Source organism: Marmota marmota, unplaced genomic scaffold (genome assembly GCF_001458135.2).
Source record: "Marmota marmota marmota unplaced genomic scaffold, marMar, whole genome shotgun sequence".
Taxonomy (NCBI): Eukaryota; Metazoa; Chordata; class Mammalia; order Rodentia; family Sciuridae; genus Marmota; species Marmota marmota.
In genome coordinates, this window is record NW_026000229.1 from 40,964,928 (window position 1) to 40,981,984 (window position 17,057).

At 35.3% G+C, this 17,057-nt stretch overlaps 1 protein-coding gene across 4 annotated transcripts in view; it reads left to right on the top strand.

Moving 5' to 3' along the window:
• Positions 1–17,057, top strand: part of Meis2 (Meis homeobox 2) — a 220,898-nt gene that overhangs the window by 143,628 nt on the left and 60,213 nt on the right. For all 4 annotated transcript variants that reach the window (XM_048793021.1, XM_048793022.1, XM_048793023.1 and 1 more), the window contains exon 6: positions 16,905–16,981. In XM_048793021.1, coding sequence (XP_048648978.1) covers positions 16,905–16,981 — 77 coding nt within the window. The remainder of the gene's footprint in view (positions 1–16,904; positions 16,982–17,057) is intronic.

Sequence of the window (17,057 nt, forward strand, 5' to 3'; positions counted from 1 at the left end):
ATTTTTCTTCATAAAACTTACTGCCACCAGTCATATTATATCCTCTATTTTTTGTTTATTGCTTACATCCCACACTGGAATATAAATTCCATGAGGTCAGAGATTTGTGTCTTCTGGATAGTGCCTGATACTCAGTAACTGTTTGTTGAATTAACAAATGACTTATTATACCTCGTAAGACCCCTATGAGATAGGCACCATTATTTTTCCTTCATTTGACAATGAAGAACCCATCCTAGGGTGATTCATGGCCTCTTCAAAGTGTCCCAGTTAGTAATCCACAGAGCCAAAATTAAAACCCAGATCCAGAGCTCTTCCTTCTGAAAATGCTATGCACTAAGATCATGATAACTGAAAGTTGGTGTAAAATTTATTTCTTCACAATCCACACATCAGGGGCTGGGATTGTAGCTTAGTGGTTGAGCACTTGCCTCACAAGTGTGAGGCACTGGGTTCCATCCTCAGCACCACATAACAAATAAATAAATAAATAACAAAGATATTGTGTCCATCTACAACTAAAAAAGTGTAGTTGTTTAAAAAAAAAGAATCCACATATCAGATATGTATGCTCGAGTTATTTCTTAGACACTTAATAAATATACATATATTAACATGATAAATATTTCTATATGTATCATAAAGTGAACTGACTTTTCCTCCTCTTGCCAAAAAAAAAAATATATATATATATATATACACACACACACACACACACACACACTCACACACACATATATATATCTATCTCATAGAGCTAATAGAGGGTGATCTTAGAGAGTGAATTTGCTCACATGGGCCAAATGTTTCCTCCTGCAGAGTGGGCTGCTTCCCAAAGAATTAGCCCTCCTCAAAATGAATTATTAACCCCAGCATCCTGGCCAAATTCCCACTTGGATAGCCTAGAAACTGTTCAAAACTTGGAATCCATTGAAATTAGCCTTGCTTGATTGCAGTCTCGGCATTAATTGTGATATAATAGAGTTTCTCCAGAGATTTGACCATATATTATTCTAATGTGTGTAAGCTCACTTTGTCTCTTAATTTTTTTTCGGTTTCTTCTTTCCTTCATGAAATATGGTCTGCATGTCTTTAAAAGTTTTCGGGTTTGATTATTAATTCCCCTTCATGAATAGCTGTGAGCTCCTTTTTCCTCAGACTTGCCAAACCTTTTTCTCACTTGAATGACTAGTCAGTCTCCTGGTCATTACCACAGTACGTTGCAGACATTAGCCACAGAAGCACCCAGATCACCAACTCTCTTGTGTTAAGTGTTGCCCTGTTAGGGACAAGGTTCATTTAATGAAAATTTTCTAACTGTTCCTTTCAAGTTGCCTTGAGGAGCTTATGTTCCAGTGGGAGGCCCAGATGTGTTTTAAAATTTAAATTAACTGACCTAATAGAACTATTTAGGACTCTCATAGTTGTCCAAAAATTATACTGATTAATTTCTTAGGCAGTTGTGTTAAATATTATAGTCCACTTGTCCTGACCATGAGCAGGCATTGTAATATCATATACCTTCTGGAGGAACAGAGAGGTATGAGTTTAGTTTAAACTAGTGAAGCATTTTTCTTAAATAAAATACCTTAGAAATCTATTGTCTTGCATGGTTTTGACATCATTGTATACCTCATATAATTAATCATATTTTACCAATAACACGTTTTTGTTTTTCTGTAAGTTGCCCTTGTTTGCCATGTATGGGTATAATCAAATCTTTAGCATCATAGATTATATTATAATAGATAATATCAATGGTGTTTTTATATTGTAAGCTTTCACTTCAGTCTATATTAAAAATAAGATTGAAGATTTTGTTAAAAGGCAAAAAAAATGGCCTTAGAGTTTTCAGCATAGGGAAAAAAAATTGAGAGCTCAAAGCTTAAGTTTTTGCATTTAATCCTGCCTGTATCATAAACAAGTGATCCGTCATAAATGCTTCCTGTGTTCAGTTTTTTACCTTCATCCACTGAGATGAGACAATGGACAAGAGCCATGTGCACTTAGAACTTCTGCAGCTAATATTAGAAAAATGCTTAAAAAATGACAGATGGGAAGAACTATAAATGCAATTGTTAATGGATTTATGCATATTCGTTCTCTCTCTCTCTCTCTGTCCTTCTCTCTCCCCCCCCCCTTCTAATCTATTTCTACCAGTATTTTCCAAAAAATTTCCCAGAGCACCACCTGAAGTGTGACCTGATGACACCATAGCACATGTGTTTCCTGAGTTGGTTGAATGTTTCCAAAATGTATCTACACTTTAAATTCAAATGTTTACCCACTGGGGTATTAAATCATGGAAAGTGTTACTGCCTTGGAGTGACAGTCATATACTTCTGCCTAATCTATTGTGATAAATTCGGTGGGGCTTTCTACAGGGTTTCCCCCTCTATATCCCTGTCAATATGGCCCTAGAAATATGCTATTCCTCATAGAAAAAATAAGATTTTCAATTGTGTGAATAAATTGATAAAGAGTATGCTTCAGTATTGGGGATTTAACCTGGGGTCCTCTCACACTGATCTACATCCCCTCTCATTTTTACTTTTGTATTTTATCTTGCTGAGTGGCTGAAGCTAGCCTCAAACTTGTGATCCTCCTACCTCAGCCTCCCAAATCACTGTGATTACAGGCATGCACCACCATGTCTGGCTCAAGAGTATACATTAAACCCATACTTTTAAACATACACAAATTTCCTCTTCCCTTGCCATTAATCTCTGTCCAACCAGGTGACTCTTAACTACCAATGTGAGAAAGTAAATGCCTAAAGACTGATATTCCCTTGCTTCCCTTGTGAACTTGAAACAAGACACAACTGCTTCCAAACACTGAAAAATATTTGTTTGCTTACTAAATATTTATTGAGCTTGTATTGCTTCCCTATACTGTCTTCCCAAATTGGATACACAGCTGTGAACAAGACACAGAAGTTGAAACCCAGGTGCTTATTAGTAAATCCACCAGAATGTTTCATTTGGCAATTCTTGTGAACATGCAGATTTGTTCCTAAAGAAATTATAAGAGCATTAGTTCACTGGGGGTATTAATTGCTTTACAGGAACATTATCTATCTTACAAAAGGACTCACTTTAGCACATAGCAAATTCTCTTAGTAATTCAGCTTACAGTATTTCAATTTGCATATTTGTGAAAAGCATAGTCCAAGTTGAAGTTCACTTCCTGGCAGGTTTCATACTTACTATAAATTGTATCCCAAATGTCCAAGAAGTTAAAGAAAGTAGTGTCTTCAGATAGTGTGGTTCCAGATTCTGTAACATCTTCAGTCGCTTAAATGAAACAGAATGTGTTTGGGAACTTACTAGAAAGAGAGCATAACCACTGTTTCTTCAGTGCCCCAGGCACCTGGCTTGTTAAAGGCCTAAAGCAGGATGTGGCAGCTGTCCATCAATATTTGTAGAATTATACAAACATTACTATGACAGGATGCTCAAAGATTTATTAATTCCTTGTGATAGAATATTCTCAAATCTTTTCAAAATTGGCCTTTTAGGTTAGAAAAATTATGAAAACTTTATAAAGTAGTAGTTTATACATTTCTTACTTAATTTTCTATTTGTGTTGCACACTATGTGAAGATTTTATGTGTTCAGATACCTGAACTACAACAGTCCTTCGTTTAGTTTCTGTCAGGTCAGACTTGATACTGAGTGGATACCAATTGCCAGCTAGGAGTATCTGAGGGAGGAGAGTTTGCTAGTATCATTTCCTCACTATCCAGGTCAAATCCAAGTCATGATCATATTGGGGGAATCAGTCATGAATTCAATGGTGTTTTATCCATACCTTCAAGCTCTTTTGAGATAATTTTTGCTCCTCCTATTTACCTCTTGCTAAAAACCGCCCTCTCTTACCTCCTCTAAGAAAATGTCCTTGTTTAGATAAAGCATAATCAATATGTTCATGGTATCTACATAATAACAGTATCTTGAATTTGGTAATGATTTTCTGCTTTGTCTATCGACCATTTCTGGGCTTATTGCTTGCCATGTGGCAATCTTCAGTGTTTTGCTAACTCAGAGAACAAAACCCACTCAGCTTATGTTACATGAGGGTCTGTTTCCATTATTCAAATAGGAGTATTTAAATTGTTTAAATATTTAAATAATATATATGATTCAGTCAGTAACACACGAGTATCCAAGGTACTGTCAGCCTTTATTGTTTCAGATGAAAAACTTAATCTCTTATGTTCAACTGGCCAACTCACCTTGCTATGAACTATTAATGCTCTTTTCATTGTTAGAAATATGGGTCAAATTTAAGTTCATCTGTCATACACATTAGGTATCATAAATGCTAGAGGTCTCTACTCATTGCCTAAAAAAGCAATGCACATCCAAACTACTTGACAGGTACCAGCAATCAGAATGGATGATTATCTGATCAGAGCAGGTGCTGTCCATACTAGTTTATACCAATTGAATTCAGTTACATTAAAGGTTTGTCCTTTTAGAGTCCAATTTTTTTGAGACTTCATTTTCAGGGCTCCCTCCCCCTTCCACCCCCACCTTGATACTGGGAATTGAACCCAGGGGTGCTTTACCACTGAGCTACATCACCAGCCCTTTTTATTTTTTGAGACAGGGTCTTGCTAAGTTGCTGAAGCTTGCCTCAAACATGATCCTCCTGCCTCAGCAGTCTCAGTTGTTGAGATTATAGGCATGAGCCACCGTGTCCAGCTTTTGAGATTTTTAAATCTTTATAAGAAATATTTTCATGCAAAATAGAATTATTTGTTTCTAAGAATGTAAAAATGCTACTAACTTCTGATATACAAATCAGAAGGAATAAAAGATAGCTATTGCTATCTATAAAATTTTACCACTTAAATTGAAAAAAATATATGGTTAGTGCAATAACTTGACATATTTCAAATATGTCCCTTATTTTTCCTCTTTTTTTTTTTTTGTCCAAGTTGATAAGCAAAAGCAAACATAGTAGAGAAGTAATTAGAAGACAACTTTCTGTTGAGGTCAATGTGGCTACCCAAGATAAGAGGAACAATTTTCTCAATATTTTCTGATTTGTTCTCCAAATTAGGAAGAGCCACATATTAATATTTCAGTAAGCTACAAATATATATTACCATATAACCTTATTGTTTTTGCCCAAAATATACTTTCTAAATTTTTGTGTCTATGTTTTCTTTAGTTCATCAATTTCTAATTTGTTTGAATTTAGTCAGCCATAGCATTCAATTATGGTGATAAATACTATCGGATGATTTCATATTTTAATATTTAGTCACTTTTATCTTGAATGAATTTTAGTCAATAGCTAGCCAGAGCCATGAAGATGTATATATTCATTGTTTGGCTATGATGATTTAGATAGTTTATAATCTTTTATATATTTAATAACCAGAATAAATATATTCATAGGTATGATGAAAACACATTTGGAAGGCATTCTACAGACCAATGACTTGATTTGGTCAACACACAAATTGGAAACTCACAATGTGATTATTTTCCATCTGCTCAGAGATACAAGATATTTAAAATACTAATGCTTAAGTAAAATAGTAACTGGACCTATATATGCACAATAGATAAACTTTGCCGCAGTATCTTGCTCTGTCTTTATCTTGATTTTGTTAACTTTCACTGCACAGGCTGCTCTAAAAAAGGGAAGGAAAAGCACATTGATAAGATTAAATTGTGGGGAATTCCAAAATAAATGCTGCTAAATGAAGTTTTTTGGTGTTCCACCTAAGAGTCTCCTTACCATAGAGTCCATTGGTTGCTTTATTTACTAGTATAGTGCATGACTAAGGTAAACACCTGGGTAATATCCTTGTCATATTTTGTGGATAGACTGTTAGTGATCTTTCTCACATATTTTAAAACATCAAATAAATTCAAATAAATATTTTAAAACATCATATGAAGAATATGGTGTTATAATTAAACTGGGAAAAAGTCAAATGTTTCTGATCCACTGTTCTTTTAGGAGTGTTCCTCTGAGCATATAGTTATATCCACAAGTCATTTGTATGCTGAGAGAAATTCTGTACATGCTAGAAAAAGAAAGCAATTCTAAACCTTTGAACCAAGTTCCTAATGCTGATATTTTACACCTTAGGGTTTTTGTTTTGGTGAAATTTTGAATGAAAACATTAAATTTTATTAAGGAATTATGTCTCATTAGAGCTCCCAGATTGAAAATTTATTTACAATATCGTATAAGAAATGTCTATTCCCCATTAAAATTCTCTTTTTAACTCCATTGTCCATCTTAAGAAGTCATTAGTTTACATCCACTTCCTTTTTGTTTTTATGACTTTTTAACTTATCATTAACCCTATTCGCTTATCCTGTACTCTGAGATGAGCAAAGAAGATAATATCCACAACATGTTCATTGCTTACTCTAGAGATAATAACCTTTTTGAAAAAAAGATAACACTCTGCTTCTTTAAACAACCCCTTCCTCTTTAAATCCATGTTAGCTTTCTCTTGTCAAACTAGACCTTCAGTGCATTCCTATGGTAAATCAAACAAAATTATTCATAGTGTAGCCTATGCAAATAAAATTGGACTAAACCCATTTGAATTGGTGCTCTAGGTTTTAGTGTTGCTTAATAATTTCCTAACATTTACCCCTCGTTTTTTATTCCACCTAGACTTTTTTCATGTTGTTAAAGAAATATTGTAACGGACTAATTGCTAATCCTCATTTCCTTCTAACTCAGACTCATATGGCACTGTGTCTGGACCTGTTAAGTAAGATTGTTGTCATAAGATTAGATACAAGTATCTGTTGTCTAGACATTATATAACTTTCTACCATATACTTCAGACCCTTGTTTTAAACAACCCCTTAGTCTATTCAATAAGAAGAAATTAAATGTTAATTTAAAAATCCCATGTGCTTAGTTCTTTTCCATGGCTTCTCAGTATCACCATCCAGATTTGCCAATACATTCTCAGTCCTCTCTTGAAGTAAGAGCTGATTTTCACTATTTCACTGTTGATATAGATAGGAAGTTGGTATTTTCTGCCTCTTTCTCTCCTCCCTTATATCTCCCTTCTCCCTTGCTGTCTATCTTTCACCTTATCAGCTTCCTTTTCTCTAATTTCAAATAGTATTTTTAGGATGCAAAGAATTCATGTGGTTGCATTTTCAAACTTGGTTAGTTGGACACTCATTTGTTAGGTACATGAGCATGCCAGCCAGTGACCTAAAATTGTAGCTAGCCAGTCTCTGCTTTCAAGGACCACTTAGTCGAATGGGACAGACAGACAGACAGACAGACAGACAAGCATCTGCAATGCATTGTGGCAAATGGGGAAATATAAGGTGGCATGTGGTTGTTACAGGACATAGGTGTTATTGAGTAAATGACAGGATGAAATCTAGACATTGGTATCTGTAATTTCCAAATAGGAATAAGATGTTCCATAAGAAGCATTCTTTACCCTATAAGCATGAAACTTCTTCTTTCTATGGGCTCAGGAACATCTGAAAAGAGGAGGAGGCTTGGGCAAGCCATTTTGCCTCCTTGCCTCAGTTTCATTAGGCACAAAATGAGAAGTTTGTATTAGATGGCCTCTGATGTCCTTTCCAGTTCTGAAACTCTGACTCTGTGAGTTTTTCTTTTGCAGTTCACTGAAAAATCTAAATAACCTAAACCTGTTTTGAAATCTATTTCAACAAATGATCCATAAAATAAATAAGCACAAAATTCAATTTTTTGGAAAAGTGGTCTGGCTGTAAGAACTGAGTGGCCCCATAAAATATTAATTTGGTCATAGTGTGGAAATGTGAAATGATTGTTAAATGAGTCAAGGCCTTATTTGTGGCTTTTGGCTCATTTAGTAAGATCACCCATTAGCCATGTAGGCAGCATAACATGCATCACCAAGCAGCTCATGGGAGCATCCTAACAAATGTTAAATAAAAATTATCTTCTTCTAGCCCTAGGAATATATTTTCATTATTTTCAAAATAAAACTGTTCTCAGCTTTAAAGTCTCAGTCAATAGGAAAATAATTATATTCCTTGTGCTTAAAATTCTTTATCAGTGAATATTTTCTAATATGAATTTCTAATATATTTTTAGATGACTTTTTAGAAGTTTAGAGATAAATGGAGTGTTGGTAGTATCTGACCATCACTTCATATCATCACTCCTGTCCATATAAACTCTGTGCTATTAGAATATGTATTTGTAACATTTCTCCTTACAGATGCAGAAAGTATTTCTCCTTAATCCTGAAATACTTAGTTATTAACTTTGATCATCTTAAAAATACCTTCTCTGTCATTCTATTTTATCTATATCCTGATAGAAAAAGCTTAATAATTGCCCTTCATATCTGTGTATGACACAATTCATCCAGTTCATTCCTCGAGTTTATATATGGAAGAGTGAATTTTTTATCTCCCCCATTTTTGGATGGTGAATATCAAACCCAGGTCTTGTGGAAGGGGTGAGCTTCAACCCCACCCCTCTCTTTCTTCATTCTTTTGATCGATCGATCGATTGATTGATTACAATGCAGAGGATTGGACCCAGGACTTTATGAATGCTAGGCAAACATTCTACCACTCAGCAACACCACAGCCAATTTTGCTCTTTTTAATGAGACCTCCCCTCCGTGGCTCCAAGTATCAACCAAACATGTTATTCTCTTAGGGGAATTATTATTAAAAATTTTTCAGGGGCTGGGGTTGTGGCTCAGCAGTAGAGTGCTCGCCTCTTACGTGCAAGATGCTGGGTTCGATCCTCAGCACCACATAAAAATAAATAAGTGAAATAAAGGTTAAAAAATGAATAAACAATATCTTTAAAAAATTTTTTTCAAACCTTTTCTGAGTTTAAAGGGATGTGATTATTATAACTCAAATCTATTTACTTCCATGTAAATGGAAATGGAAATGAATCTTCCTAAAATAGCTGCATTTCTTTCTCCAAATATACATCTGGCATAATAAATAAAAAACTACTAATTTGAATCCGAAGTCTGCGTTTCCATGACACCAAACATCTGCATGAATAGTAAAAAATTCAGTAGATGTTTTCAAATATCCAAATATTGTGTCGGTAAAACAGTTAAATGACTGTGTGAATCTTTCCATATTTATCTGGATATTTATGCATCATATATGTGGCACAGACAGTCTTTTCTATCAAAAAAAAAACAGTATCAATTTCAAAAATAACTCACTGACAAGTATTTATTGAGCACTTATTCTGTAGAAAATACTGCGCTAAGTGCTGTAGAAAGTTTAAGGTTATATAAGACTTGAACTGTGCCCTCAAATAATTTGCAGTCTAATGAGGAACATGACACAATTGTGGATCTACATGCACAAGAGAAGAGGAAAACAATGTGGAAGTTTGGGGGAGAAAAGCAACTATTTCCTGCTCCTGACAGTTTCCTGCTGTTTGGACTGTGATGGATTAGTAGAGGCTGATGTCCCAGAATTGTAGAAATGGAAGGGAATGTTGTGACAATATACCATCTGAAATATACTCTCTTTCTGCTGCTAGGTAGAGTTTTACTCAAATCAAATAGTCCTAAATTGGCCAGATGATTGTAATAGTTTTTGTGTCATTTTGTATTATCATGACCTCTGGTTAGTATAATTTTTTTTTGCATCTAAATGTGTTTCTTAGGAATTTTGATTAGCAAATTTATATTCTCTGTTCTTAATAATTTCAACTTTACACAAGAAGCAGACTTGAAGTTATTCTCTGTGGTCATTTGAAAAAACTTCATCAAAATTCTACCTTATACTTTGCTATTCAAGCTTAGATTAAAAATTTTGACAGCCTCATATACATTGCATGTTTAAGCCTCTACCTTCCAGATTTGTGATTTTTTTTATAATCTATCGGAACTACAATGCTGACAAATTTTAAAACAGAAAAAATCCTAAATTGTTGCCATATTTGACTGGAGTCTATATATAAAGAAGAAAGCAGAATGGTTGGTTCCCTTATTTCTTCTTCTGTTCCTTCTTTGTTCTCCTTAACTTCCTATTCATCCTTCTCCCTCATTAAAAAAAAAAAAAAAAACCATCATTTTTAGCTGGAGAGAAAAGGAAATTCCAGATACTGTCAATTAGTCCTTGTCTGTTAGAAAATAGATGTCAGAATCTATTTTCTAGGTTGTCCTCCCTGCTGCCCCCCACTCCCCTTCCCCATTTTTGTTTGTTTGTTGTTGTTGTTTTTGTGTGTGTCTGTGTTGTTTTTTTTTTTTTTTTTTTTTTTTTTTTTTTTTTTTTTAGTACAGTGATAGAACTCAGGATCACCTAAACAACTGAATCACATTCCTAACCCTTTTTACTTTTTGTTTTGAGACAAGGTCTCACTAAGTTGCTGAGGCTGGTTTGAACTTTAGATCCTCCAGTCTCGGCCTCCCAAACTGCAGCGATTACAGACATGAGCCACCATGCCCAGCTCAGGAATCTATTCTTTATATTTACTGGCTTTGCCTTAATATTTATGAGCTTCATTCTCAGTCAGGTTCTCCATGTTGGGTGCCAACAATGGCTGTCCCAATTCCAAGTCTTAGTAACCCAGGGAAACAGAGAACTCCTTTGACAGTCCCTTGATGGGCTCCTGTTTACCTAACTTGGGTTTCATCTTCAGTGTAGCCAGTATGATTAGCTATGTTAATTGGCTCAGTCCTTGGCACTTAACCATCCCTGAGCTCACCCCTAAATTGAAATAGGACATGGTAACCAAAAAGAAGGGGAAATGATGCTTCAGTGGAAAACATCAGTGTTAGAGGGGGAAGGTCCACTAACTGGTCAGGAGAGCAGGAGTTACCCTAGTGCTTACTAATGCCTACTGATATGATTGGTATAAGCTACTTAATCCTTGTGAACCTTGGTTTCCTCATCTACGAAAGTGAGGTGCGAGGCTAAGATCTGCCTAAACACCTTTCAACTCTAATGTTTTGTGGTTTTGGTTTCCAAAGCCAGAAACAAGGATGAGATATCTAAAAAATTCAAAGTTTAAATATGGTAACACAAAGGAAAAGGCCAATAAATCATATTTCATGTAGAAGTGCTTCAGGTAGAAACAGAACTTAGATTGACAGTAGAATAACAAAGGATATCTTTTTCCTAATGTAGTGATTAGCAGCTCAAGGGTTGAGGGGTGGGATGTGTATACGTGGTAGGGTGGGGGAAGTCAGAGAGATTCAGAATTAGCTAGGACATGGGCTGGGATCATGGCTCAGTGGTAGAGCACTCACCTAGCACATGCAAGGCCCTGGGTTCGATCCTCAGCACCACATAAAAATAAATAAAATAAAGATATTGTGTCCAACTACAACTAAATAAATAAATATTTTTTAAAAAAGAATTAGCTAGGACAAACCTTGTTGTTATCATCTTCTTAGGTGTTCTACCTGCCATATATGTCTTTGTTAACCTCTTTATCTTACCATCATAGAGACTATGTCTCAGGCCCAGGCTTGTTTAAGGTGACAAGACTACTGACAAAGCTGGAAGAAGAATTAACATCTATTTGTTTTCATTCTTTCTACAAATTTTCAAAGACTCATACAAAGTAGGGGACACATACAAAAGTTAAAAAACAAAACAAAACAAAAAAACAATGACCCAAGACTTTACCTTCAGGAAGTTATACTTATAGAGATGTAAATAAGATCTGACAATGAAAAGATCAAAATTATATATACCAAGCAAATTGTTATGAGAATTTAGTGGAAAGAAGATTACCACCAATGACAAGGATTGGATGGTTTCAAATTAATCTTGTTTCTTGTTTTGTCTTCAAAATTCATGCAGACTGTATATTGTAATCATAGCATAGGATTTATTGTTCAATAAGAAAAAGTTGCTGAATTAATGACCCTTGAATAAATTTGACATTCCAGGGAAGCACATATATTTGTTCAGGGGTTAAGTTCTCAGCACGTCTACACGTAACCCAGTTCAATAAGCATCATCCTAGATCAGTAAATGCTGTCTGCTTGATGTATTTTCATTGTCCATGTTAAGGAAGTTGCCTATAGAGTTCCATATTTAAGTGACAACATCAAAAGCCAGGTTGTGTGGGTTACCTCCATGAGATACATATCTGGTATGGAAGTGAGGAAACAAAAGTGGTTACCCTAATGATCAGTTTCCAAGACTATGTTCATACTAAGATCCTGCCTAACTTGTTACTTGACCATTTTTCTGAATGGTTAAATTACATCATCACAGAAGTAATTTTACAAATTGTGCATTGCTCAGTCTTCAAAGAGCACATCTAGTAAACTTTATAGATCAGTAAGTGAAACAAGACTCAGAGAGTGAAAAGGTAACAGAAGAAGCAGGACTGATCCTGGAGATGTTTTGCTTTAAAAAACACTCCGTGAGCTGGACCCACTGGTGCAGACCTATAATGCCAGTGACTCAGAAGGCTGAGGCAGGAGGATTGTAAATTCAAGGCCAGCCTCAGCAACTTAATGAGACCATGTTTCAAAATAAAAACAAAATAAAACAAAAACACAACAGATTGTGGATATAGCTCAGTGATAAAGTGGGCTTGGGTTAAACATCCAGTACCATAAATAAATAAATAAATCTTTAAAAAAACAGTGAAAGACTTCTCTCAGTGCAGGAGAGTATCTAATTAGATTAGTAAGAAATGTTGGGGCTGGGGTTGTGGCTCAGTGGTAGAGCGCTCACTTAACATGTGTGAGGCAGTGGGTTCAATCCTCAGCACCACATAAAAAAATAAATAAACAAAATAAAGGTATTGTGTCCATCTATAACTAAAAAATAAATTCTTTTTTAAAAAAGAGTCAAATGACCATGGCTTTTAAAAACTAATTTAAAATTTTTAATTGTAAATTTAAAACTGATACCAGATTTAAAAATTGTTTGAAGCACTACACACATGCACAACAAAGGACTATAGAAATAAGAAGTCCCTATCTCTAGGCTGTATGCACTGTGAACCATTACTTGGTATGTATTTTTTCCATATGATTTTCTTGTACTACAAGCATAGATATGTGTATATTGATTCTTATTTATTTATTTAAACAAAAACAGATAGTACATATTATTCCACAACTTGCTTTTTTTCCCCTTAGCAATATGTGGCTTATCTTATAAAAACCTCACATTTTATTTAACAGTGATCCTTCAGTTGATGTACATTTAGGTTATTTCTAATTTTTTAGTCTTCCAAATAGCTACCTTTTTCATTTATTGTGCACTTCTAGTTCATGAGGTGATTCAAAGTATCACTTAAAGTTTTAAAACATTGGCATAAATCTTTTCAGCATAGAATAAAATTCATGATATATCAGTTCCAGTTTGGAAATCTTTGGAGGGAGGTTAATCACAACAGATGATTGTTATTAGGTGATTTTACTCACCAAACCACCTCACAGATGTATTGTAAGGATATTGCAGATTGTTTTTTCATGTACTTGATAAACAGATTAACTGCCACACAATCACCTCCTAAAATAAAAGCAGCAGCAGCAGCAGCAGCAGGCCTGAGGTTGGTGTCCGAAATCAAGATAGTCTCTTATTTTCAAGTGAGTTTTCAGGAGAACAGTAATTTTAAAAATATATCTACATTGATCCATGAACCATACATGTCTTCTTAGCATTTTGAACACTGTCCATTGATGTTCAAAGTCACAAGACCTTTATGATTCACTTCTTCTATTCACCAGTGGCCTTTAGAATTATTTAGGGATGTCAAAAATTTTACCCTTTGCTGATTCTTTCTTGATGAAGGCACTCATCATCATTGCTATCACGTGACTGTGCTTGTTCTTATGAGTAAGTTGAGCCATCTCTGGGCAACTGGACCCAAGTGGGTTGGCCCCCTACAGTGAACAGACTAAACTATAGCTTTAGTCCAAGAATATGGAAACTGACAACAAATTATTGCTTGTGGTCTACTTCCAGTTTTCAAGTGCAAACATACCAAAGTTTATTTTAAATCTGAGCCAGTCAGACATTTAGTAATATACATCAAAGAAGAAGTGAAGGCTTCCCATGTTTATTATTTCAATATGATGTCTGTTCTAATAAAGAAGAAGAATGCATATGATAGACCATGTAGTAGAAATTCTCTAGTTCCACAGTTTGGCCTTAAATATATACATATATTTGTAAATTAATCCAAAACACATTGTCATGGTTCCAATTCCTCTCAGAAATGATTGTTTTCCGTCCCTCTTTTAATTTTAGAAATATAGTGGCTGACTGCCAGAACACTTTCAGATAAACAGTCCACCCCATGTATAAAAGGGGCATGGAATCACGAATGTTCAAAACCACAGAACGGTATTCAAATAAGTTAAAGTTATTATGGTCTTCCCTATTAATTAAAAAAAAGCCATCTGTGCAAGGTGAATTTTGGTAAGGTCCCAATTTTTTTAATGATTGTGGATGGAATTTGCAACTGCTCTCATAGTGAAAGTATAGCTCAGGGATTCCCAAGATAAAATGCACTGTTTATGTAATTCTGTGGTCATTTGACTAAATTCCTAATAAAATGCTGGAAAGAATTCTTGTTATTCAATCAGAATTTACAATCAAACTTGGAGGAATTGACTATCTAGTAACATCACTTTTTATTCTTTGACTTTCTTAACATACTAAACCTTAATTTCATCTAAACCTTCTCTCTCTGTCTCTGCCTTTATTTCTCTTTTACATACACAAGTGTGCGCATGCACACACACACACACACACACACACACACTACAACCTACATTTTGTCTAAACTGTCCTAGGCAAGGGTGTCACAACAGTGAGAAAGACTGAAAACACACAAAAAAAGATCAAAAACATTGCATAAAGAAGCAGTGCACTGGAAGATGAGACGGGTACAGATCTATATATTCTTTTAATGTATCCTTATTTTCATTTTAATTTTTGCTATTTGCATATTTTTTTTCCACTGAGCAAACAACATGTATACCTAGGCTCTCAAAATCTTGGAAGGGCAGAAACTCAAAAGATGCTACTCCCTTGAATTTGGCAAGCAAACACCTTGACAAGACTGATTTTTTAAAATATTTTTTGTCATTTCTCCCCCAACCAGTGTTTTCAGTCAATTAAAATTTGTACTCTAGGCCTTTTCCAGCTTGAAGCCACCTCGGCGTCTGTGATGAGCAATCCTTCTTGTTTGTGCAGCCATTCATTATCTCCATTACCAAGAGGAGAATAGAGGACAATTACATTGTTTGGACGAATCAGAGTGTTAGGAGGAGTATTTGTCATGGTGGCAGAGTGCAGCACCTGACAGGCAACGATTGATGGCCAGGAGTGAGTGTGAGTGGCCAAAGCAGCCTCATAGGATGCAAATTACTGACTGTGGATTCCAATTTATCCTGTTCATTTTTCTTGCCCGTGCTGAAGACCATTAGTGGTTTTTGAAGCAGTGAAGGGGTCATTACTAATGTGGGTAGGCTGGAAGCAGGAGGGGAAGGAGGGGGAAAAGCCTTCTGTAATTACACAGCTTTCAGGAACAGGCTGGAGGCCTTCGCCAAAAAAGTGTCAACACCTCGCAATCAGAAAAATTTATTTTCATTTTATGCTTAACCCATATTAACTCAACATTATCATCTTTCTTTGTTAACATTTGCAGAATATTAAAAGCCTGGCTTCTATATTAATACAAATCTAGTTAACCCTTTTGCTAGACAGGGGATTTTGTTTAACCTAATGGCATTTGGGTTTGCTAATAAGTAATTGTGCACATTTTGGATAATGTATGCTATTATAGAAGATGAAATACCTGAAGAATACAATCTCAGTTGATTGAAAAACATTCACTCTCTCAAATACCAGAATGATTAGAATGTTCTGAATGGAATACTTTGTTGTTCCTAATGTCACTCTTTAATAATGTTGATGAGAAATATTTATTACCAAAGGCTTTCTAGTTTATGAACAACTTTGACATGCTGGATAAAAGTTTACTTTTCTGTTTAAGAAAGCCAGTGAATTTAGAGCAAGGATCTATTTAACAGATATGGTTGATAATCATGTACTTGCAAGTTCAGTGCCTTTTAAAGTAAGTGTATGACTCTAAAATAACCATCCTTGATTTCAAAGTGAGAGAGGAAAGTGGGTTGATAACGGGAAGAATGTTCATTATAAATGTGCGTGAATCATAATGGGAAGTAAGGAATTTAAAAACAAACCTATGGCTTCATTCTCTTATTGCTGTATATTAAGGCAAAAGTAAAATTTCTATTCAAAGCATTATATATATAATTGACTCCTTTTGATGTGTGGTCGTCCTGAGTGACCCTGTTAGCTCAGAGCACTAACCAGTAAAAATGAAAGAATCCCCCGCTGTCCCATAAAGGAGTCACATAAATATACTTTAAGTAACTGTGTTATATTCAAATTGAGTTGGGTGGCTTCAAAATAGTTAATGCTACGTACTATCTCACTTTCCAAACTTTAGTGTCAATAACCCCAGACGAACTAGGAAATAAGAATTATATGGAGCCATCTCACAAAGGTAACTTAGAATAAGGGCCTCACATGTGTTTTCCAGGATGCAAAGTAAAATGGGCCTAAAACTGGTTCCCTGAGTGCAACTGACATGAGAGTTGATAACCAAAATACTGATGCCATCACAAAAGTGCTTGACACCCCTGACTGATTAAGGAAATTGAACAGCTTAGACGCCTTGTTCTTCGTTGCTGGCCCTATAGAGAGTGGCAGGCACTTGGGGCTACTGATGCAGGTTTCTGGATTCTTATCCCTGCCCACGCTTCTCCACACAGTGTAAAGAGACGCGATGAGGAAAATCAAGCCATAGACTAAAGAAATCACCAGTGGTGGTTTCATTCTTAGACGTGAGTGACTCTTTCGTAACTTCTGATACATCTTTTAAAACATTTGTTTTTTCATTAGCATCCGTACCCTTCCGAAGAGCAGAAGAAACAGTTAGCGCAAGACACAGGACTTACAATTCTCCAAGTTAACAACTGGTGAGTGACCCCCCAAATCAATGTCTTTCTCCGGTGGCTAAAATGAGATTTTTAAATAATTGTTTCCTCCCTCCCT